The sequence below is a fragment of the Spermophilus citellus genome (genome assembly GCF_964194105.1).
Source record: "Spermophilus citellus genome assembly, chromosome: 11".
Classification (NCBI taxonomy): Eukaryota; Metazoa; Chordata; class Mammalia; order Rodentia; family Sciuridae; genus Spermophilus; species Spermophilus citellus.
In genome coordinates, this window is record NC_138192.1 from 106,563,828 (window position 1) to 106,587,842 (window position 24,015).

A 24,015-nucleotide genomic window follows, 5' to 3' on the forward strand; every position below is an offset into this window, starting at 1 on the left:
CCAGGTGAGGACTTAGCTGTTTGTTTGATGATGATGATGATGAGGAGGAGGAGGAGGAGGAGAGGAGGATCACTTCATTATTAAATGATTTCACAGAAGTTCCCCCCCCCCATAGCTTCAACATCATTTTTCAAAGCTTTATCTGCCTTGATGAGAAGTGGCTGAGGGCTTAATGGTTTCATTACCTAACAGGATTCAGAAAGGTTGGATTCCAGGACACACTGGCCTTGTACTGTGGCCGGCCCTTCAGGAGAAATCTTCTTGTAAAGGTTTAGGAAGCTGTCAAGTTTAGATAAGACTGAGCTTCCATCCTATGGGACCTTGGTTGTATTAATAAGGAGAAATTAATTTTTAACCACTGGGAACGTTGCCAAATTATGTGACCTTTGGCAGACCAGCTGTGCTATAAAAATAAATCCCCCATTTCTGAAAATGCTGCTCCCATCCAGTAGAACAATAACAATGTGGCATTTAGGATAGGGAAGAGTGGGGATGAGAAGAGAAATGGGTGTTGACAAAAATCCCCTGATGTTATGATCCATAATTTCAGACCTGAGCATCCTATCCATCATTCCCCCACCTCCCAACTCCCCACAAGCCACAGGAAAGGGGGCAGGGATGACTAGGAGCTAGCACCTCTGTGTTCAGGGAGGTGTTAAGTGCTTCCAGCCCTCTCACACCCCAGCCTCGAACACATCTCTCATTGTTCACACCAGCAGATTACTGGCATGGGCAGAGGAAAGAGGGTTTTCAAGCTGGCAAAACGTTTGTCTTTCCTTAAATGCCACCAAATAAGTTTGTCATTGAGAAGTTTGGGGGGGATTGTCAGTTGTCACTGCGCTTCCCAGCTTCTGAATCACTGGAGCCAGGCCACCTAGGTTTAAGATTCAACTCAGCCACTTGGCAGCTCTGTGATCCAAGTACTATGTGTGATCCGGATACTTAATCACTCAGTGGTGCCTCAGTTTCCTTACCTGTAAAATGGGTTTGATAATGATAACTACCCCAGAAGGTGGCTGTGCTCTGTCAAACTACATGGAATCCTGTTTTGACACATAGTGAGCCAATTCTGAAGTCATTTAATCACCCAAACAGCTTCAGTGGGGTTAGCTATCTTGTGACCATAGGAAGTACACTTTAACCATTGTGGTAAGTTTATTTTATTTTTATGAGATTTAGGGGGGGATAAGTAAATAATTATTCATTCTTAGCTCTTTCCCCACTAAACCTTTGTCTGTGTTTTATAAGTACCAGATTATCTCTCAGCACACTGTTCTTCAGAGACCCATATTCTCTGCTGAGTTTTCATCTTAGATTTATGCCTCCTTTTTCTTTTTGCATTTTCTCTTCCTTATTCTGTTTTCTGTGTTCTCACCTCTACCTTTTCTTCTTCTTCTTCTTCTCTTTTAGTTTTTAATCTCCTTTCTTCTTTCTGTTCCTTTTCCTCCCTTCCCATCCTTCATCACTGAAAGTGGGCTCAGCAGGGAACACAGTGTTTAAGGGGCTCTCTCGAATTGGTAATAACTTCTGCTCTGGCTTTAAGGCCCCTCTCAGCAGCTGAACTCAAAAAAAAAGTCGTCAGAAAGACAAAATAGCTTTTACCCAGCAAGACTCTTAATAATCCCATTTCCCTCTGGGTCTTCATAAAAGAGTCATGATCTAATCCAGAAAAACGGGAGGGGGGCTGGGAATAACAAAAGGAAAGCCCTTCCCAGTAGCTTGCCCTGGATGCGGCTGCAGGCCAGCTGGATGCACATGTCCCTGGTACCCTGAGCCCTGCCTCCAAAGATGCTTTGATAACAGGCACCAGGTTCTGGAGAGTCTTTCAGGGAAGAAGATAAAGGGAATTGCAAATTACTGGACCAAATGATAATAATAATTGTTTGGATAAAGGGAAAAAAATAAAACAGATGTGCCCCAAAGGCATATTAGGGGCCAGAGACAGGGGCATGGGGAGGGATGAGTAGAGAGAAATGAACTGAAACCAAGTAGGAGAAAATCCAACACCATAAGTGCTTTAGTGATAAAGTAATAGCTTGTATTTTCCTGGTGCTACTGGCAACAAATATTTAGAACTTGCCTTTGGAAGTGAGGAGGCAAAAAAAAAAAAAAAAAACAAAACCTCAGAATAAATTAGTTTGACTACTATTAGAATTAAAGTGTGTGTATTTGTCAGACTTGATAATTATCTAAGGTTAGGGTGTCCTAGGAGACAGTTCATATTTAAGTCCACCTTGATCTAGGCCTAGGTATTATTATCCCAGACTAGCTGGTTAAACTCTCAGTTCCCAACTAAAACTTTGCATTTATTAGCAGCTGTTGGTGGAGAAGGGAAGATAGTAACTGGAGAAGCAGAATAATCTGTGATGAAGCTCTCAAAATTTGTGAGATGTAGTGATACTATTGGTATTATTTTAGTACATCCTTAAATTATTAATTTATGCAGTCTCAATGAATCTGACTTTTGGGAAAGACCCTCTGATTCCATAATGTTTGCCAAAGACAGATCAGAAAGGAGTTACGCTGTCCAGTTGCTAGTGGCACAGCAGAGTGGATAAGGTCATCCTGAATTCCCACAATCCTTAGAGGATGCTGAAGAGCTTCTGCCTGTGAGAGACAGAGAGGGGAAAGATTACCCCTGGTCCCCCTGGTGTGGAGGTGAGGAAGGCAGAGGATGGGTGCTTTAGAGCCCCAAAAGACATAAAGGGGAAGGGGAAAGGATCGGAGAGGGCAGAGACATGAACACTGGGCTTGTTGAGGAACATTCAGAAGCAGCAGTTTAGAACGTGTGGTTGGAAATAATTGCAAATAAAGTTAGAAATAATAGCTTGGGCTTAATGCAAGGCCCAAATTGCAAGGCCAAGAGGTTTGGGTTTCATGTGCTAACCAATGGGGAGCCATTGGCGTTTCAACGTAAGCTTTCATTAATCATAATAAATGAAAAAATAGGTATTCTGTTACCATTTTTCCTCTTTGGGTTTTTGGAGAGTCCTCAAAATTATTCTGTTTCCTTCCCCAAATGTCTGTTAAAGTGGCCAGAAATCGTAATCCCAGATCTCTCATCAATGACACCAAAATTGCATTTGCAATGAGGACTGGAAAAGAGTAGACATAAATATAAACTAATGATATTATATCGGCTGCCCTATTGGAATTGCATTTGTTTATGATATAAGATGACAAATAACAAGGTTACCACAGGTGGCAGGATTCGAGGTCAGGGGAGGTAATCACATCAAACATACATTTTACCGATTAAATAGGGTTCATTTTTAGAATCCAGATTGAGGGGAAGAGACGATCAAAAGGCCCTATTTCCAAACCCAGTTTCAGCTGTCTCCTCGGTGAGGTTCCTTTGTCTGTAGGAGGTGTTGGGGAAGAGAGAGCTTGCTTCATTCCTTACTCTTTCCATGCACAGACAGCGATGTCTTCGTCCTCTCTTCCCTTCCCAGAAGGTGCTTTTGTTCAAATTTGGAACCTCACCCTTGCAGAAGTTCATAGGGATTCCCATTTGCTGTGCCTTCACCGGCCTCATAAATTGAATAGATTGCATCCCTTCCTAGCTGCCTTAGGATGTGGTCAAACCGGCGCATTCCTGGGCTGATGGATTGGCTCATTTCTTCCCAGCTTAAGCCAAGATGCGGATTTTATGAGACTGTCTTGTGACAGGCTGAAGTCGCTTTGCATAAAACAAAATCCAGCCCCAGCTCACAGAAATAACTCTTCCAAAGCAGCTTAACCTGGGTTGGTGAGCAAAATTTGGTCAAAGCCCTGAGCAAAAGACTTTGATGATCTAGGTGAGGGACTTGAAGACAGTCCTTTTGGTCTTTCTTTTCAGGCAGACCGAATGTTGATGTGCTCACACACTGAACTGTGTATCCATAATATTTATAAATATGCAACCACAAACTTAGTTAAGAAAAGAAACTCACTCATGTCAGTAGAGCTAATGTGATTAAAAGAGACATTTGAACTTTCCATAATGCAAGACAGACATGTCCATCCCAAGATCTAAGTTTTACTTCAAACTCACCAAGCCAATAAAACAGAGATAACACTTTGAATCAATGCCTTATTGTCTAGAAGTAAGAGAACCTTTTGAATTTTTGGTTCAATCCATGGGTTAGAGACTCTTTTTCCATACCTCATTATAGGCTTTGAATTTCAGAACTGGAACTGGCCTTTTGGATTACTCCCTCCACTTTAGAGATGAGTAAACAAAGGTGCAGAGTGGTTTACTGATTTCCCCAAAGTCACACAGCCTGCCAGTAATGAGATTAAATGTGATTCTGAGGCTTCTTAATCCTTACCCAATCCTATTTCTGGTCAACTGCTTTGGAGGAATGAGTGAAGTGGCATGGTGATAACATTTTCTCTTTCTAAGTAAGCAGAAGAGTTTCTGCTTTGCCTTGCTACTAATAATTAAATGAAAATGATGCTATGGAAATATGGATGGGGTGAGATGATACTGTGGGTAAAGAAGAAATTGTAAAGTCAATAAAGTGCACTATTTCCAAGGGAATGAGACCAACTACTTTTCTCCACCAAATGCCCTCAGGTGTAAGAAACACATTCCAAGACCTCCGTGGTTGCCTGAAGCCTTGGATTGCCCTGCACATGTTTTTTTTTTTTTTTTTTTTTTTCTTATACATGCATTCCTATGATAAAGTTTAATTTATAAATTTATAAGATATAACTTGTAAATTAAGCACTAATTACAGAACAGATTAATTATAATAACATACTATAATATAAGTTATGTGGCTGTGGGCTTCCTCAAAATACCTAACCCTTCTTGTGCAACTGTGAGGTGGTATACTGCCACATGACGGACTGAGGCCAATGACCTAGCATGAGGCTACTGATTGACCTCCCCGTGACCTCAGAAATGGCCATCAGGCCATGACAAAGCCATGTCGATGCTGGCTGACCACAGGTAACAAACGACTGCACATGAGACATACAGAAGCCAACCTCCCTGATCATTCCCTCTGTCCCCTCCCCCATAGTGTTTAGAATGACAAGCGAACAGAGCTCTAGCTCACTGGGCCTCACCCGTGTTCCTGGAGTCCCCAGTGCACTTGCAGAGAAGCGCCTAGGAGATGAGGGGGACCCTGCGAGGCCCAGACTCTACACAGCTCCCTGCCTCCCAGCCGCCAAGGAGAACTCTACTTCCATCTGCTTTGTACCTTGGGTAGTTTTGATCACGGAGGGAAAAGCACCACTTCTAAAAGTATTTGACAGCTGCCTACTATTGAATTACAGGTGACACAGCTGAGACCCTGGAAGGTCCCACTGAGTTATGAATCAGGTGCTCTGTCCTCTCTTTGCTAGCTGTTAAGCCCTCCCTTCCCTAGTCACCCATCAGCCCCCACCCCCACACACAACCTGGAAACAACCTGTCCCTCTAATTCCACTTCCAGCCAGTGACCAAGTTTCCCTGGGTTTGTCTTCACTTAAACTAAACCAAGGGATCTGTTCTTGACCTGCTGTCACACAGTGAAGCCATCGTAATTCTGATTATTTAAAAGTCCTCTCTATTACATAATGTATAGATTACAAAATGCCATGTAATACAGGATAAATGAACACAGTTTTATGCCAGAGTTTTTTAATATATATTGTTTTAGTTGTAGATGGGCGCAATATCTTTATTTATTTTTTTTATGTGGTGCTGAGGATCGAACTCAGTGCCTCACGCATGAGCTACAGCCCCAGCCCCTATGCCAGTGGGGTTTTTTTTTTTTAATAAAAAGGTTTAAAAGAAAAAAATAATAAAGCCCTCATTAAAGTCCTGCTAGGCTTTATCAAACATTATGGTCAAGTTCAGGCCATACAGTGTTCCCTAAAACAACTCCAGCTAAATTTTCCTAGAAGGCAGACCAGATATTTTAACAGCTCTTTTTTCACTCCTTTTAAAGACTAAAAATTAAATATTTTCAAGGAATCAGAGATCTTAAAGGAGCTCTCTAGGAAGGTGAGTTCCAAAGTGAACAGGTAAAAAAAATTCCTTTTCCTTTTCTGGGGCCATGTTACCCCTCAGCAGGATCACATTATGCTCAGGCTCCCCACAAAGCAAGGACAGAAGAGGGGGGAAAAGACAGAGAGACTTTTTAAAAAATTGTTTTTTTAATTGTAGGTGGACATAATAACCTTTATTTTATTTTTATGTGGTACCGAAGATCAAACCCAGTGCCTCACACGTGCTGGGCGAGAGCTCTACCACTGAGCCACAACCCCCAGAGAGAGACTTAAACCATCAGCAAAGATTTTTAAACCATCTAATATTTTAAAACACGTAAGTGGTCACTATGGGGATGTAGGGAATCAGGGCTTTGTGACTTTGGAACTTGGTGTTCGTTTTCCTTAAAGTTACATAGAGTCGTCATTTCAACCTTTCACCCTTGGGCCTCTGGCCTGACCTGCTCATGTCCCCTCCCAGATGGAAGAGAAAACTGCTCTGGACATTCTAGGCCTGGTTTTGCTACTTTTCTTTGGGAAACGAAGTTGCCCCAGGTGAAAGGTATTCACAAACTAGTTGGAGAATGAGGTCCCTTGTCAACTCACCAAACAGGCTCAGTCGCTCCAACTTCAGCAGGGGCAATTTTCCCCTCTGTATGTGGAGATTGGCCTTAAGGGGTTTGCCCTTAAGTTCAACTCTCCCTTGGCTCTCTCTCTACTCCTCTGAAACAGGACAGAAAGCATTTATGAAGTTCATTTTAGAACACAATAAAGGCCTACAAAATAATGGATGGCATATCTCTTCCCCAGAAATTCTAGCTAGTTTCTACTGGGACATGTTTGTATTTAAGAAATGAAGGGCCCCTGGCCCTGAAAAATGCAAGATCAGTTATCAGGAGAAGATGTAGAAGGACTAAGTGTATTTTCTTTACTGTTTTTACTGATCTTTTACAAGAATTCTATTCTCTCCAAGAAAAATAGAGAAAGAAATCCTAGTATTTATCTCTGTGGATATATATCCGTGCAAATGATGTGTGATATGTTCTGAGAGGGTGTGAACGTGTGTACAGGAGTGAAGTGTGAATTACTGATATGTGTATGTAACTGATGTTTGTTCAATATCTATGTTTGTGTGTGTTTCTGAGTGTGAATGCAATCCAAACAAGAATAGGAGTTTATAAATGTTTGACTGTTGAGAAAGTTGTCTGTACACACTCAAAACAGATGTTTTAATAAGTTCTCAGATATTTCAGTAAGAGCTTTGATTTTCCTCAGATAAAGAAAGGACAGGAAAAAAGAAAAGGGCTACTCCTTTTTCCTTTGGTTAAGTAATTTTGGAACAACAGAAAGAGCAGACTGTCAACTGTGGAATATACTATATAGTTCAAAAAAAAATTTTTTTTTTTTTTGGTAATGGGGAAATGATTGCTTCCAGTGTAGATGAGAAATGAAACGGTCCTGTGAGGAAGTCTCCTGTCTCCATTGCTGATCTGTGTGCCTGATCTCATTACCAAGTTTTAAGCCTGGGTTTCAGGGACTTGAGGGGGAGCAATTCTTCTTTCAAGGGTAATTGGAGAGAAGCAAGGAAAGGGTGGAGACAGGGAGACTGTGGGTGATGTGGAGACCATAACGGTTACTAAACAGGAGCCCAGCTCAGGTTTCCTGTGATGAGTTCCAAGGCAAAAAGTGTGGTTTGGGTGAGTCAGGGCAGAGCTCCAGTTTTCAGCAAAATAGCTGGCAGAGGAGCTGGACCTGGTAGAGAACTCCTCCTTCTGCTTGGTAAAAGCAGCTGGTGATCCAAGTGCCCACACCTCTGCCTTCTCCAAGGGCCACTCCCAGCCTTATTTCACATACCAGAGCCAGGGCTGATGGGCCACCCTGTGACCAGCTGCAAGATTTTGGGTGCCCAGTGTGGGCAAATCCTGTGGGCACCCAGGAAGCTGCAGGATTTGGCTGCAGAGAAAGGGTGGCTGCATCTGGATGGTAGGGATAGTCCCATTGTCCTCCTGGACTGGGGAGGGTGCAGGGTCATTAGGTAGAGGATGATGTGGTGTCTGCTAGCCTGAGGAAATGGCTTGCTTTTGTTTTTCCGCCCAGTAGGAAATGGACCCAAATCCATTAGATTCTGGGCAGTTCAACAGGGCACAGTTTGAGCTCTTGGAGGCTCAATACCAAAAAGGCTACTTGTATGGATTTGTGTCCCAATCACCATTGTGCACAATGCCCATCATTTATGTATTTAAAGCCTGTCAGGCTGGTAATCTGAAGCAGAGGTCTGGAAGACAGTAATGCCAACAGACATGGAGAATGGTAAAGTGCACCTGTAGAGTTAAAAATGCATGACCCGTTCCCTCAAAGAGTGAACACAGGAGAAAGACCCCGTCCTGGAGGGCGGCTGCTGAGCTGTCATACATAATTCACAGGCCCATGCTGCTCCATGCAGATGGCGATATTAAATTGTGATTGATGCTAAGAGACGCGCACATCTCAGGAAGGTCTCTAGGAGGCTTCTGAGTATTTCTGTGTCTCTAGTGCCTCTCTGTTCTAACTGTGGTATTGAGCAAAACCTCCCATTCCCCAAGAACCCCTGCTAGGGATTGCCAAACTTCGCTCCTAAATAGATAAAATTCTTCAAATGTCATCGCCTACCTCTTCTGCCTTTGAAGGTCGGCCCTTTCCCTCCTGGCCCACAAGAGGCTGTTTACCTCCTGCCTGGCACTTCAGGAAAGGGGGGCCAGCTCCTTTCCATGGCTGCTGTCGCTGGAGAAAGCAGCAGCACACTCTGGTGGTGGTGACCAGCCAGGAGGGACAGTGGGCAGAAACGCACAGAAAAAGACACAGGCATCCATTCAGCACAAAGCACCTTTGTGGAAACCACGTTGGAGCCAGTGGGTTCTCCAATACAGATTTTTCCATTCTGTGTCTAATGAAATAATAAATCAAATTTGTGGTGTATGCAGAATTAAATGTTTGGAGGGTTGCTTTTTCTTTCTTAAAGAAAAATAAAAGGGTGAAATCACCCTCAAGGGCCTCTTCTGGTCCAAAACTGAAAGTGTTTCCTTGCACCACATGTAATTGTCACCAGGTGCTCTTTGGGTCAGCACCACAAAACCACCATGGTCAGTTCCCGGAGCCTTGACTGCTGACTGCTCAGGCCGAGCTGGGCTGGGAGACACCAATAAAAATGAAGAATTTATGAGATAAAGATAGAGATGGGGAGTTTGAATGAGGAGAGGAAGATGGGCCAAGAAGGGAGACAGGAACAGGCTCATTGTACAGCCTTCTTGTTTTCATAATCTCAGACCATGTAATTGGGAATATTTGTGACCATTTTCTGTAACGTGTGTGTGTGTGTGTGTGTGTGTGTGTGTGTGTGTGTGTGTGTGTGGTCGGATGGGTCAGGGGACGGATGAGCTGAAATGATCTCTTCCACTGAATGAGTAAGTAGGTTAGTCTCCTGGACTGCCATAAAAGGTCTGTAAAATAGTTTTAATCAGCCACTGGGAGAGAAGGGAAGAGGGAGTGGGGGGCAGGGCGAAGGCTGTAGCATATTTGAAGTTCTTTGGGTCCTTGTTCTCTCTTCCAGACCCACCCTGTGGAGGTCGTCTGAATTCCAAAGATGCTGGCTACATCACCTCGCCTGGATACCCCCAGGATTATCCCTCCCACCAGAACTGCGAGTGGATTGTTTACGCCCCGGAGCCCAACCAGAAGATTGTCCTCAACTTCAACCCTCATTTTGAAATCGAGAAGCATGATTGCAAGTAAGCAGTGCCCCATGAGCTGGGGGGGAGGGGCTCACACTGCCTGCCTGCCCCGCCCCCACATGCCTGTCCCTTGTATCACCTAATGGTGGCAGTGGATCCTAGTCCCAGAGGGAAACCTTCAGATGACATTCCTTTTGGAGCGAAATAAGGTGGAGTTGATCCCGTGTTCTGAAGGACAGAGCCTTATGGAGTGAAGTCCAAAAACTAGTGCCCATCTCTAAAAGCTGGCAGGGGAGAGGGTATCCATGTGGGGCAGGGGGGACCATTAGACCCCACTCTCTACTCTTGGATCTACCTTCCCCCTGGACACCTCTTTGTTTCCACTGCTGTTTCATGGAGGAACCCCACTAGCTTCCATAATAAAATAGCTGCCAGATCCCCAAGGGGAGACTTCCTCAGCCTCAGCTGTGAAGGCTCAGCCTGTTATTTTATGAAGTGGCAGTTGGTTGCCTTACAGAAAGAGAGGAAAGCATTTGGGGTCTATAAGAGTAGATCTAAGACTCTTGATTCTTGCTATCTAAGCTGCACAGGTTAGAGTCTCAAGGCTGGTGTTACAGATTTATTTAACCCGCACTTTTCTAATTATGTTACAAATATGAATCCCTTCAGTTCTTATAAAGACCCCAGGGAGGGCTGGAGTTGTGGCTCAACAGTAGAGCGCTGGCCTAACATGCACGAGACACTGGGTTCGATCCTCAGCACCACATAAATGTAAAATAAAGATATTGTATCCACCTAAAAAAAATAAAATAAAAAATAAATAAATATTTAGAAGAAAAATGACCCCAGGGAGTGGGTGCCATCTCGATCTCCATTTTGCAGATGAGAATACTGAAGCACAGAGAGGTTAAGTCTGTCCTGAGGCAATTCAGCCAGTTTACAACATGACATCAGTACTGTCTCCTTGGAAATGTGTGACTTAGGAGATTCCAAGTGGCAATTTAGACATTTCAAAATGTCATGTTAACTCCAAGGTCCAAAGTGAAAGTAGGGAAGCAGGTGGGTGTTGTAATGTCAATAATGCAGCTGTGTGTAGTCTGATGAGCTCTCTCTTAAATACTTTCCTCTTGTTGAAACAAAAGCAAAAGTTTGCTGTGCAGAAAAGAATGTGCCAATGTTCCTATGCTGCTCCAGATGAGCACCACCACAGAGAGCCATCGGAGCTGTGCTAAGTGTTCAGCGCTCCCATATGATTTAGAAGTAGTCTGGGCGTTCTTTGTGAGCGAGGCATTGTGAGCCCTGAAAAATTAATCAAGGGGACAGCTGGTGGGACAGGTATAAGGGAGAGAGCACAAGAACTTCATTTCAAAGCAGGCCTACACCCAGACCAGTGCTTCCCTACAGAAGAAACAAGGCCCCTCTTTAACTGGCACAGGACTGCAAGGCTCTGTGAATCGATGTCATTATTATCCTCCCAGGACTACTTTGCACCTACGGAATGGTTCTCTCCTAACAAGAGGTAGTCTTTGTTGAAAACCAAAGGGTTTCCCGGATGGATGCCACATGTGACTGAAAGTCATAAGGTGGAGTTTCTAATCCCAGGGCCACTCTTGACTGCATGGATGACATCTGGTAACACATCAGTTCCTCTTTGTCTCAGTTACATGCATTCCCCGGGTTCAGCATCTCGAGGCTTCCCCTTTCCTGACCTATAGTGAACTTTACCAAGAGTTTCAGGTAGGAGTGCTGTAAAAGCCATTTTGGGTCCTGGTGCCTCAGCTGGCCTGCAAAGGGTTGTCACTAGCTGAAATATAAAGCAGAGAGCTTGGATCTGAGCTCAGAGGAATGTGACTAAGCACCTCTCTCCACTGAGGGCCAAATTTTGTTCTGCTGATGCCAGCAAATCTTGAGGGGAAATTGCTAAGAGGTCATTTTATGTATATTCGTAGTGGCAGAGGGAGAAGGCACAGGTTTTTTTTAGAAGGAAAACCCCCAAAGCTTATGAAATGGCACCAAACATGTTGAGAAGTGCAAAGGGGCCAGAAAAACTCTCTTCTGCCCTGTTCTGGGCTGTGGGATACCCCTCCCTGTCACAGAACTCAGCCCAGGGGTGGGGAGAACTCAGGGTTGCTGAAGCCTTTGTGCAGAAGGGAGAGGGACATTGGCCCTTGCAAAGTGGGACTAGAGGAAGCAGGTGTGCTGAAGGGTGTCTCTTGGCGTCTCAACCTCGCTAAGTAGCTTCCTGTTTTCCTCTTCACTCCACATCCCAAGCTGTGGCTTCAACCTAAAAGGTCAGGAAGGTCAGCAAAGAAATCTTTCTGGAGTCTGTTTTCCCCAGTGCCAAACTGTCAGAAAGCCTCATCTACCTAGCATAGTCCTTAATTCTCCCCCTACTGCACTCCGCTTTCTCCTTCATTCCCCCTCCCCACCCTCTCATTAATTTTTATATTTAGAAAAGACAAACCTGGATCTCTTAGCCTCTCACCCTTCAAGGTATTTTTGACATGTTCCCCTGACCATTTGCATTCAGAATAAATGGACTCCCCTCCCCACCCTCCCCAAGGCCTTCTCTTACTGTCTTGTGAAAAGAACAGTTGATCTAATTGAAGTCTTGGAAATTCTGTGTGGTTCCTGCTCTCTTTCCTTCTCCTTCTCATGTCCATATCTCATTTTTGCTCCAAGGGAGCTCCTGAGTTTGCAAAATTCTTTCTATCAAAGGAAATTAGGTCCCTTCTCCTTTCATTTTGGAGCATGTTTCAAATTGGGTTAGGCTCTCAAAGCCCTCAAGGCAGGTACTTTCCAAAAGGAAACTGTCTGGACTGCCTGTAGCAGCCACGCCCTAGCAAAAAAAGGGGAAATGGTAAGAAAGTCAGAAAAAAAAAAAAGGCAGCCAGATAGGAGGAAATGGCAGGGGCTGCATGCCCCCCCCCCCCCCCCCCCCGTGTGTTTCTCTTCCTTCTACATACACGATTAGCTGCCAAGATTGCTCCCTGACCTGGGAACAGGACCTGATATAAAGGAATGTCCTGGCTGAGGCCCACAAGCCCTGGGTCTCTGCACCTTGGATTTGCAGATGCATCCTAAAGGTTGAGGCTGTGGCTGAGTGAACTCCAGGCAGACCTGCCCGCTAACTGCCACTTTTAATTTTGTTCCACTGAAGGCTGCTGTCTGCTTGGAAAATTTCACTCACAAGCCTTAACTTTGCCTGAGTCAGTGCAGTCCAAGGCCACCATCTCTGCAGAGCTTCCCTGACTCCTCCTCCCTCTGGCCACCCGTGGGGATCCAAGCCCAGAGAACCCACAGGCTGTCCTGGGGCCTATGCGGCAGCTGTGGGCAGAAACCAGAGGCCACCTTGGCATTGCCAGGTTCCTGAGCTGAGGGACAAAAGGGCAGGACTCAGGGCTGCCTGGGCAAACAGAGAGAGGCTACCTCACCCCTGGGGAGCAGAGGATGGTAGGAGGCTGCTGCTTCCACAGACAGAGGCCTTTCACTTGAGTCATCGCCTACAAGCCAAGAGTTGGGGTTTTAGAAACGCACACGGAGCTGTTTTTTTTTTTTTTTTCCATTTCTAAAATTTGAAATATATGTATTTCTAAAAACACTCACCAGCATATCATACATAGCTTATTCCAGAGCCCTCAAACTGGCCTGGCAGTTCCCCACCCCATCCCAGAGGCCCAACCAAATAAAACCAAAATCAAGAGAATGGGTCCTTTTAGGAATTAGCCATTTTCCTGTGAGTATCTTGAAAAACATTTTTAGGAAGTGCAAAGGCCACTAGGAAGACTTGAAAGAACATTTCTTAAGCTAAAGACCTCACAAGGAAGTCTACACTAATGAGTCATGAATATTATGTTCAGTGCAGAAATCATCTCCTTTACCATTTATCACTGATGGTGAAGTTTCCAAATACTAAAAAGTCCCCCATTAAAAGCTCTTCTTAGTTATTGATTTTTATTTTTTAGCATATTATAGATATACATAATAGTGGGGTTCATTTTGATATATTCAGAAATGCATTTAACCTAGGTTTCTCCATTTTAAAAGTTCCTTTAAAAAGTGTTTCTCATAAAGAACATTTTAAGTCACGTGCCACACCTTCCATGTTTTCCTAAACAAAACCCAAACTTACGGGGACTCCATTTTTTTCTCTTGATGATTCAGGTTTATAATTCTAAACTTCACTTTTTGTGACAGAAGCTGGGTCATGTTATATTTGGAACAGATTTACAATTGTATTTTCGTTGATCTTTTAAACTTCCCAGGCCTCAGTTTAACATTCTGCAAAAGAGTGATAATAACAACTGATTTGCAGCAGTTGCTGCGCCTCGTTTATATAGATGCACCATAATTTATCAAGTGTGTTGGCATCTTTGTGCTTTGTCATGAGGAAGTTCTGGACTATTTTCTGACAGTATTCTCGTCCCTCCTGTTATGGGTAGGCCTGTCTCCTACATCTCCCTGTTTGGGCGAGATTTTACTTTTTTATGTATGTGGATTTTGCTTCAGGTCTTGCTGTCTCTTGGGAATCAGGAGCCTGTGTGGTCCAAGCTCTTCCCTAAGACAGGGCAATCCCAAAGCCAGTGTTCCTAGTTTGCTTCAGTTGGTCAAGCTCAAGTTGAGTAAGGACTGAGGAGGGACCCCAAGGGACAAAGTGTGGAAGTGACAGTAAATGGAATTCTCAGCATTGGCTTCGATGTTCATAATCTTTTCTTCTGACCTCCCCATACCTCACATTCTGCATATTTCAAGTTTCAGACATTTGCCTCTGGCTGAGCATCCTAGATAAACAACTCTTGTGTTTATTTACAACAGAAGGGCCCTCTGTGTAAAAGATGTGCCTATTTCTCACAAAGTAGGCGACTCTATCTTAAAAAACGGTAGCAGCTTCCCAGGTTGATAAATTGACCACCGTAAACAGAGGGAAGACACTGGACCTCAATAACCCGGCCCCTCCCCACTCAGCCATCAGTGTTTCCCCCGAAAAGCACAGTAAACACCCTCCATTCCAAACAACCACATGCAGTCTTCCATCTGCACAGCCCCCCCTGAGTTCCCAGGACTCAAACTCTCCTTCCTCCAGCCCCCTCCTCCTCCAGCTGCACACTCCCCTTCTGGTCCTCTCTTACTCCTCACTTCCTCCAGTTCTCTTTTATCAGCCCCTACTCTGAACTCTCAGAGCATTTTATATGACCTGGATTTGTCTGCTTTTGTTCACACACGATCATCCTGTGTTCTGCTCACATAAACTCTCCAAGGGCATAGACCACATATTTCATTTCTAAACTTCTGCATCACCTTTTCCTGGAGAGTGCCTGGCAGGTAGGTGCAGGTGATTGTTTTAGTGATATTGCTTCTTTGGAGGTGCCAGGGCATAGGTAGATGGCAGGAAGCTGCACTGGATCTGAAGATGAATTGACAGCAGGAGAATGGGATCTGGGCTCTGAACGTTGCTAACCATTCTGTGACTTGAGTCTCTCACTAATGAAATGACCATAGACCCTTCATTCCTTTCTCAGGAAGTAGTTATTAAGCACCTACCATGCACCAAGCACAGAGAGAGAACTGGGAACTCAGTGATGAGGAAATCCTACTCTTTGCCCTCCTGGACCAGAGAGTTTGGGAGGAGGAGGCAAGTCAAAAGACAGTTATTGATGATAAAGCTGTCACGTCTGGAACATCACCTATGAATCCACTTGGCTAAGCACTTGACACTCATTGTCTCATTTAATCCTCTCAACAGAAGTCTGTGAAGTGGCCCTGGCTCTTTCCACTTTACAGATGGAGGAACTTGGGTTCACAGTTGTTGACCAACTGGCCTTAGGTCTCACTCTCAGAGTGGCAGAAAAGGGATTTGAAGCCAGACTTTCCAATCTGTGCTCTCTATTCTTGTGCTCTCTGCTTCCTCCAAACCTGGTCACAATGTGGGCCTGTTATGTGAGCCCACAACACCAAGAACCAGCCCTAGCTGGGAGATCCAAGGAGGCTGGCTGGAGGAGCAGCTCGTGCATGGCCGGTGGCGGTCCAGACAGAGAACAGCAAGTTCACAGACAAGAGGCTGGGAACCATCTGATGGCTTTGGGAAGCACAGTAGTTGAAGGTGGCTGAGCTCGATTTCATTTCCTCTGAGCATTGTAAGAATAGAGTAAGAAGGGCTGCCTTGGACTTGCTGATACAAACACTTTTCCTGGCAAAGAAGTGTGGGAGCAATGCTATTTAACTTTATTTCCGGGCCAGGCAACTTCCACCATCTCCTTAGGAGAGGGGCCATGGTCAGGAAGCAGGAAAGACTGAGATTATGAGGACTTTGCTGCCCCACCCTCCCTCTCCATTGTGGAGTCTCTAGAGCTTCATACTTTATGTCCAGGGACACTAGTTTAACACCAGACGGTGGCTTTTGGCAGGGAAAGTCCAGCTGACCTGCTTGATCAAGCTCCTCTCGTCAGTTTACTCCCATAGACTCTGAGTCCACTTCTTCCCTCTGAGTAGTAGGTGGAAGGCCAGGCTGCCCAGTAGAAGGGGTGGCTTCAACTAAGTTCCACTGAAGTTTCTGAAAGTTCCCCATGGTGCAAGAGGGTGCCTCGTGCTAGCTCAGGAGGAACCCTCGGGTTGATTACTCATGACATTGTGACAAATTTACACACAGAAATATTCCGATTCCCTCAGGGAGCCAGAGAGCGGTAATGCTTTTCTGTATTGCAACAACCCTCCTAATGACAGAAACAGATCCACCTGCAGGCACGTGGTGCAATAATGGGAACAGTCCTGCTGACCAGAGCTCAGCTGGCGGCTGACCCTGCGCTCTTCAGCCTTGACCAAGACTCCACCCAGAGACTTCAGCTCGAGCAAGGAGTGGGAACAACAACCCACAGATTGTTCTCCTCCTCTTACCAAGGTTAAAGAGCAGTTGGGACACCGTTATTTTTAGCAATTTGTTTTCAAATATGTGATGTTGCAATTGCGACTCTCTCAATGCAAGCTTCACTGTGGATGTCTTCCTCGACAATGCGTTTTATCTTCTGATTGAGAAAATCACTGGAGATTTTATCATACACAGTCCCACTTGCTCTGTCTTTCAACCCTGGCATCTTCTCTAAACCCAGAGATCCCAGAGGGCCAGCGTCTCACCCCATGTAACTCCATGTAATTCTCCCATCTAATTACACTAAGAGTGTCTTAAAACATTCAGTGGGAGCTTCAGGTGTAGAAGGGAAAAAGCACAGAGGCGAAGGACACTGGAGGAAAGATATTAGACTTTTCTAGTAAGGGATTTATGCATTTCCCTGAAATTACAAGTCCTGTAGAAAAAAAATACTCTTTTTGTTTTGTCCATTTTGGTGGCAAAGGGATTTAAACCTGGATGAAGAGACACTCACGAGATGAAATAATTCCATTCCATTCTATTTGGATAAATCATCTCAGGAAATACATATATATATATATATGTATAAGCTGTCCTTGTCTTTTCTTCTAGGAAAAAAAATGTTTCCATAATCGTCCTTCATTACGGGACCTTGTACCTCACAACTCATCTCAGTTGATTGCAGGGTAAATGGTTGTATTTAATTTGCATAATCAAAAAAAATTTCCTAGAAGGAAACCCCTGAAAAATGTTAGCTGGGTCAAAATTATTTTTAAAAAAATGGAGAAAGACTTAGGCCTAGGTTTGGGAGAGCAGCTTAGGAGTCCACATAATAAAAGAAAATTCACATGAGTTTTTAATATCTCTCTCCTAGTTTTGTAGCCAAGCATCTTGGCAGTCTTTATATATTTTTCTGCTGTGGTCTGCTCTGTTAGGGACTCAACTTTGTAGGCCATGTAGCAAGACTTCAGTTAAACAATAATAGCAAACGTTCAATGATCTCTCAGCTGAGATCAGGGGGTGTCAGGTCAGGGGCTATCCCCCAGCAAACTATCTAGGACTAGTATTATTCCCATTTAACAGATGGAGGTACTGAGGTCTGAGAAATCACAGGACAGTAATGGTAGGGCTGGTCGAAAGCCAGGCCACCTAAAGCTGCCTCTGTCTACCTCGTCAGTCTGCCTGGAGCTGTCATCTGTTGTCCAGTGCTCAGGTAGCTGGGGCCTCTGATTCTTTTAGATAGCTTTGACAGGTCTTTTCTTTTCTCTTCTCTTTTTATTACTTTTCTTTGCCTCTTCCTGCCTTGTGGTCACCTCCGGATGCCTCTGGATGCCCTGGATGCCGGCAGGGCAGTCAAGGAGAGAAAGGTCTTCCTGTGTCTTTCCGTACAAGCGGGAGGCCTGACTCCGTCAATAGCCCCCGTCTGGCCCTCTGTCATCTGCTTCCTACTCCCCTGGCCCCTGCACCTCTCTGACCACCCTCTTCAAATGCCCTGCCATCCCCACCACCACCTTCGTCCTCCATCTGGAATCCAAAGACGTGAGGGCCAGTAATGGAGTGTCAGCGGAAGTAATTGATTCCTCACACAGAGAGAATTCTCCTGCCTTTCGTGTCAATGGAGCTGAACCAGACTCGGGGAGGGTGAGCAAGACGTGTAAACAGTCCATGGCTGAGCTGTCAGGGCCAAGCCAGACACACCGGAGGCGAGCGAGAGGGAGAACGGTGGAACAAATAATTGTTTTATTGGAAAGGAAAGGAGTAAATAATATTTCAGCCTGGGAATTGGCAGCTAGAGAAGGATGGCAGTGGGCTAGGAGCCGAAGGAAGCGTGAGGCAGGTCTTAACGGAAGAGTTTTTCTTTGTCTCAAGGTAGGAGGTTTCATCCCCGCCCCTCCCCCTTCTCCTATTATCATCATTATTATCATTAAGATAATTACTGTAACAATTACAGTTGATGAGACCTCAGGTTTATGGAGCACCTTTCATCTAAAAGTTCAAAGTGATTTATCAGTGTGTCATCCCTTTGAGAGTGGTAGGAGGGTTTAAAGAAAGTATTATTATTATTTAGAGAATCTTATCCACTGGGAAATTGAAGCCCAAGCAGATACTGCATTTGGTCCAAGCCTGCGGACAGGTTGATGGGTTAAACATTGGGGCATTGACTTTTCTTTGCTGCTGTATCTCTTACAGCTCATCCCTGGCACTAGCGCCTCTCCCCACGCTGCGAGGGCCCTGCTGGTCTCTGCAATATGGTGGCCAGCCAGCCAGCCAGCAGTTCCACACACAAAACAAACGTTCTGCTTATAGCTGTGGGATAAATAAAGACTCTTGAAGGCCTGACTCACGCTGTTCCCATCCTGCTTGGAGACTTCCTGCAACCTGGTTCCCTTTCTGGTAGATCTCGAGTCCCTGCCAGATGTATTACTTTATGGTCTTATGAGACTTAGGCCAAAAGCACCCAAGATTCCTGAACATTTGATACTTCTACCCCCAAGGAACCCTGATGAGTCCTTTCAGAGCAGGAGGGACATTTCTGTCATGGGCAAAGCAGGGGCTGTAATGTGTGTTGCCTGACCCAGGCACCCAGCACAGACACCACACTTCTGCACGTAGCATCCATCCAGGCACAGTGTCCGAGAGGCGGTTGCAGAGGAGGAAGCAGTTCCAGCTGACTGGCCTCCAAGGGCTATATTCAGAATCCCCACCCTGGCACCGCAGCAGCCCTTCCTGCTTGGACATAGCACAGGCCCGTCACCTCCACACACCAGTGCTCTTTGCACAGTGGTGACAAGTTTGCCCCTGGAGCCAGGAGAAGCTCTGAATTCTGTAACTTGAAGCTTGTAAGAGGCCCTTCACACCTGCCACGTACTCCCAAACTGTCCCTTTCTTGAATTTCCACATGGTACATTTTTCAGACAAGTTTTGTATCTTCCAAGTCTTGTCGTGGAGGCTGGGTGCCAGCAAAAGGGGATAGAAAAATGTTTGGAAGCCCAGATACCAAAAAACAAAGCAAAACACAAAAGACTTCTACGCAGTGATTGATTGATTCCCTGGTGCCCTGTGCACCTCTGCTCCCAGCAGGCTCCCATTTTTCGGACAGATGGGGAGGTTATGATTTTGCTCTCACAATTGGATCCTCTGGGACCCAGGGTTAGTGAACACTTGACCCAGAGGGAGCCGTTCACTCAGCCAAGTGGAGGGATGCTGCCAGCACACCAAGGCCTCATGATGACGTGCTCTGATCTCCCCTTAATGGTTACCAGTTGCCTCGTGCCCCTTTAAGTCACCCTTGTGAGACACAGCGGCATCATCCCTGCACCCATTTACAAGGTGTGGCAAACCGAGACATGAGGCATAATTGACTCAGTTCAGCAGCATATGACAATTTAGCTACCCTTGGCTCTGTTAGGATACACCTTCCTATCCAAGCACCAGCAGCTACTCCTGCCTCAAAAAAAAAAAAAAAAAAGAAGTGCACATAAACGTTGGGGTCCTCTTACCTACTTTGTACTCTGGTATCATTACAAAATGCTAGCAAGGGGCCCTTGAAGTTGACCACAGAGAGCGAGGATTCTATAGACACAGAGCAGACGAAAGACAGATCCAACGGCCGTGCTGAAAACAGCCTGCCCCCCAAACCTTAAACTTCACTCTGGCATTAGTTGCCTAGAAAATTGTTCCTTTCATAAGTAAACAGTTCTGTTGAAGCAGCTTCGGGAGTGCTTGCTGGTCCAGGAACCTGGCAGATCCGCTGCCCTACCACCTCAGGAATGTGCCTTGCTGGGGAGCCAGGTCATCAGGGGAAGCGGTGATCACCCAAAGGGTCAGGGCAGAAGTGCGGGTGGCTTTGTTGTGTGTTCTTCATTCTCTTAACAGCTCATGTGCAGTGAGACTTATCAGACGCCCTGTCTGCAGTGGGCTCCTTCCTCATGTGGAGAGTGTTCTTGGCAGCCTGCTCCACCAGGAACAATGAGATTGGCGGGCCCTCTTCATCATCCAGGGCCTTCTGCAGAAAAACAACCAGAAATTATAAATAGATGTTATTTGTAGTTTCCATTTTCTTGCCTTCAAGGTTTTTTAGAATAATTCCTTCTCAGTTTGTTTTGGGTTATTCTCTCTGCATACTTCCTTTGCTGGGTGGTCAGATTTCCTCCCTTCTGAAGAGCCGTGGTGACCCTGGCTGTGAGGGAATTGCAACTTAAAAAAAAAGCTCAAAATATCAGAGATTTGTGGTGGGAAGAAATGAAGGAAGAAAAGATAACGGCTTCTCTGAAAGGCACTGGGCAGCAATGCAGATGAACAGGATTTTGGAACTGTTTGAGACCTCAAAGTTAGAGAAGTAATAAGAACAGTAATAGTAGCAATAACGACATCTACTATCTGATCACTTACTGTGTGCCAGCCCCTGTGTGGAGCCATTGATGTGCATCAGCTACCAAAATGCAGGGACATCGAGCTCTTTGCTGTTCAAGATCCAGCAAATGCAAGGGAGGTGGATTTGAACCCAGCCTGGAAGTCTGGTTCCAGAGTCTGGGCTCAGAACCACGAGACTGAAATAAAATCTCAAAAACTCAAGTGACTAAAGCACTGTGGATGGATTTGTGCCGGAGGAGGATTTGGAAAAACCCAGCCCCAAGGTTGAGGGAGTTACGATTATAAGCACGGCTTTTCAGTTCATCTGCAGTGTCTGGTTTCTAAGGCCCCGAGTGTATGCAGTTCTCCTCTCCCTCAAATCCACATCCTGTTTGGTTATCCAGTTGTAATCATAAACATAGTCAATGGCTCTCGGGTGCTTTCTGGGGCATCTGGTACTGTGTAGGGCCTTACTGGACCTTTGTAATCTTTGCATGATCCCCAAAGGTAGGATCTGTTATTATTTCCATTTTAGAGATGAAGATATGGAAACCAGATGGACAGTTTTGCCATTAGCAGGTGCCAGAGACTAGCTGGGTCTATCGGAGAAGCCCACATATGGTGCTTCCCATAGTACCTTGTGCCCTCATTGACTGATGTGTTTTTGTGACAGCAATTTTGGGTTTCTTTTGTCACAGACCCCTTCCCTAGGAAAATGTGCATCACACAAACACACAACATTTCAGCATATGATTCCAGAGGTTCCCCAACCCACTGAACCTCCGGTATGGACCCCTCCTGGAAATCTGTGGACTCCAGAATATGTGGATGGTACTTTAAGAGCTTATAAATATACAAGATCCTATTTTCTCACTCGATGGGCCATATGTTCACATACGGGTGTATATGTGCTTATAAAAATACCGCACTCACGAAAATTAATATGTTATCCCATCTGAGCACTTACAAGCTGGATTTCTACTGGGTGAATCTTGAAACCATGAATTTCAAATATGCTCACTGTTCCCGTTGGTGATATGTCTATTAATTTTGGCAAGTCCTTCAGGCTTTGTTTAAACAGAATGACTAAAGAAAAAGAGCAAGACTCTGTAAAGTCTCTTTTACACCTTATGCCCATTTTGTGGACACCTGAGAGCAAAAGGTTTCTTTACACCCAGATTCTGCTGATGTTCTTGTGCTGTGACAATCTGGTATTTCTATTGTGCTCAGATTTTCAGATTTTTCTATTGCTTTTCAGATTCTTTGTATATTTACTGAGGCGGGGGTCGGGGGGTGAGAGGTCTGTGTGCCAGAGAAAGGTTGCCTGGGTTTGACTCTGCCTCTGACCTTTCCTTCTCATGTGACTTTGGGCAGGACACATAATCTCTGTGAGTCTCCATCTCTGCATCTGAAAATGAATATAAATCATAACAGAGCTTGCTGTATTTTAAAAGAGAATTAAATGAAGTAATAGCCAGGCGCGGTGGCACATGCCTGTAATCCCAGCAGCTTGGGAGGCTGAGACAAGAGGATCATGAGTTCAAAGACAGCCTCAGCAATAGTGAAGCGCTAAGCAACTCAATGAGACCCCGTCTCTAAATATAAAACAGGGCTGAGGATGTGGCTCAGTGGTTGAGTGCCCCTAAGTTCAATCCCCAGTACCCCCCAAAATAATAATAATATATAAGCTGAGGATATGGCCCATAGTATATGCTCAGTAAAATGTGATCCCTTTTCATCAATACACTAGCTTCTTATCAAATGAGTGGTACAAATGAAAGAGAGAAATTCAAGGAAATGAAATTTACTTCTTAAAAAAAAAAAAAATGTGACCTGACATGAGCAGATTTCTCCATAAAAGCTGGTTACCTATACTGAGCCTGACAGACAGGTGGCCTGGTTGGGGGCCTGAACTGACCAGAGGCCTGTCTCATGCAGACATTTTTATTAGGAAGATGTACAGGACAGTGTTGGCTTTTCCTCTGATTCTCCTCGCAGGTTTTAATGTAAGGATTAATAAGACAGTGTTCATAGCTATCTTTGAGCTTCCTGGAAGAAAGGCACTCCAGGAGGTAGTAAATTCTCTGGCCTGGATAATCTACTCATGAAATATGGAACTTTGAAAGAGTGAGAAAAATCTCAAATCACTTTGACAGCATTTTAATTATAGTTGATTTGTTTGCCACTAATAGTGAAAATGCTGTCAGCATGATTTGAGATGTTTCTTCCCCACAGAATGTTATATTTCGTGTTTTTGTGTCACAAGTCAACATTTTGGTTTTCAGATACAACCAGAATAGCTCAGCAAATGTGTTTGGGCACAAGGGAGAGGGTACAACACGAACCAACCCATCAAACCCCTTGGAAAGTGTTATCACAGCATGCATCTCCCTAAGCAACTGCAGTCCCTTATCCATTAATTCACTCAACAAACAGCTAGCGATCCACTTTTTTTTGTGCCAGGAACCAGGCAAGTTATAAATCGGGCAGCGAAAAGACAAAAGTCCTTGCCCCATGGTGCTTATGGTCCAGTGCAGGAGGCAGATCATAAACAAATACATAAGCAGGTTGGTAAGAGCTCTCCAGAGTGTGACACTAGCTGTAAGGGAAAATAAGAAGATGGCGAGATGGAGAAGATAGATATGAGTTCAAAAAGAGGGTGGTCAGGGCAGGCTTCTCTGAGGAGGTGACATTTGCACTTAGGCCTGAAGGAGGAGAAACAACAGCCTTGGGAAAAGCTAACAAGGAGTATTACAAGCACAGGAACAGAAAGTACAAAGGCTCAGTGGACAGGAAAGAACTTGCCCTCCAAAAACATTAACATTAAATGAGTCAAGAATTTAATCTTAAATATTCAGAGTCTAGCAGTATGAAATATTTGCCTGGCTGGCAGATTTTATGACTCAAGACCTGGGCACAGAAGGACATAGTCTTTAAAGAACCTAAGTACCCTGTCCTTGATATAGAAATCCCTTCACATACGCTTCTTCACCCACCCATAAGTGCAGATTCTCATGGAGGCCAGACATACTCATACTCCAAGAGCAGGGTCTCAGCTTGCTGAGTTTTCTAGCATGGTCTGGCTGCCTTGGGTGCCCTCTGGGAAGTACAAATGTGGCCAGAGTTATGGAC

General features: G+C 44.9%; 1 protein-coding gene across 4 annotated transcripts in view; it reads left to right on the forward strand.

Moving 5' to 3' along the window:
- Positions 1-24,015, forward strand: part of NRP2 (neuropilin 2) — a 115,378-nt gene that overhangs the window by 6,442 nt on the left and 84,921 nt on the right. For all 4 annotated transcript variants that reach the window (XM_081260940.1, XM_081260943.1, XM_081260941.1 and 1 more), the window contains exon 2: positions 9,548-9,725. In XM_081260940.1, the coding sequence (XP_081117066.1) occupies positions 9,548-9,725 (178 nt within the window). The remainder of the gene's footprint in view (positions 1-9,547; positions 9,726-24,015) is intronic.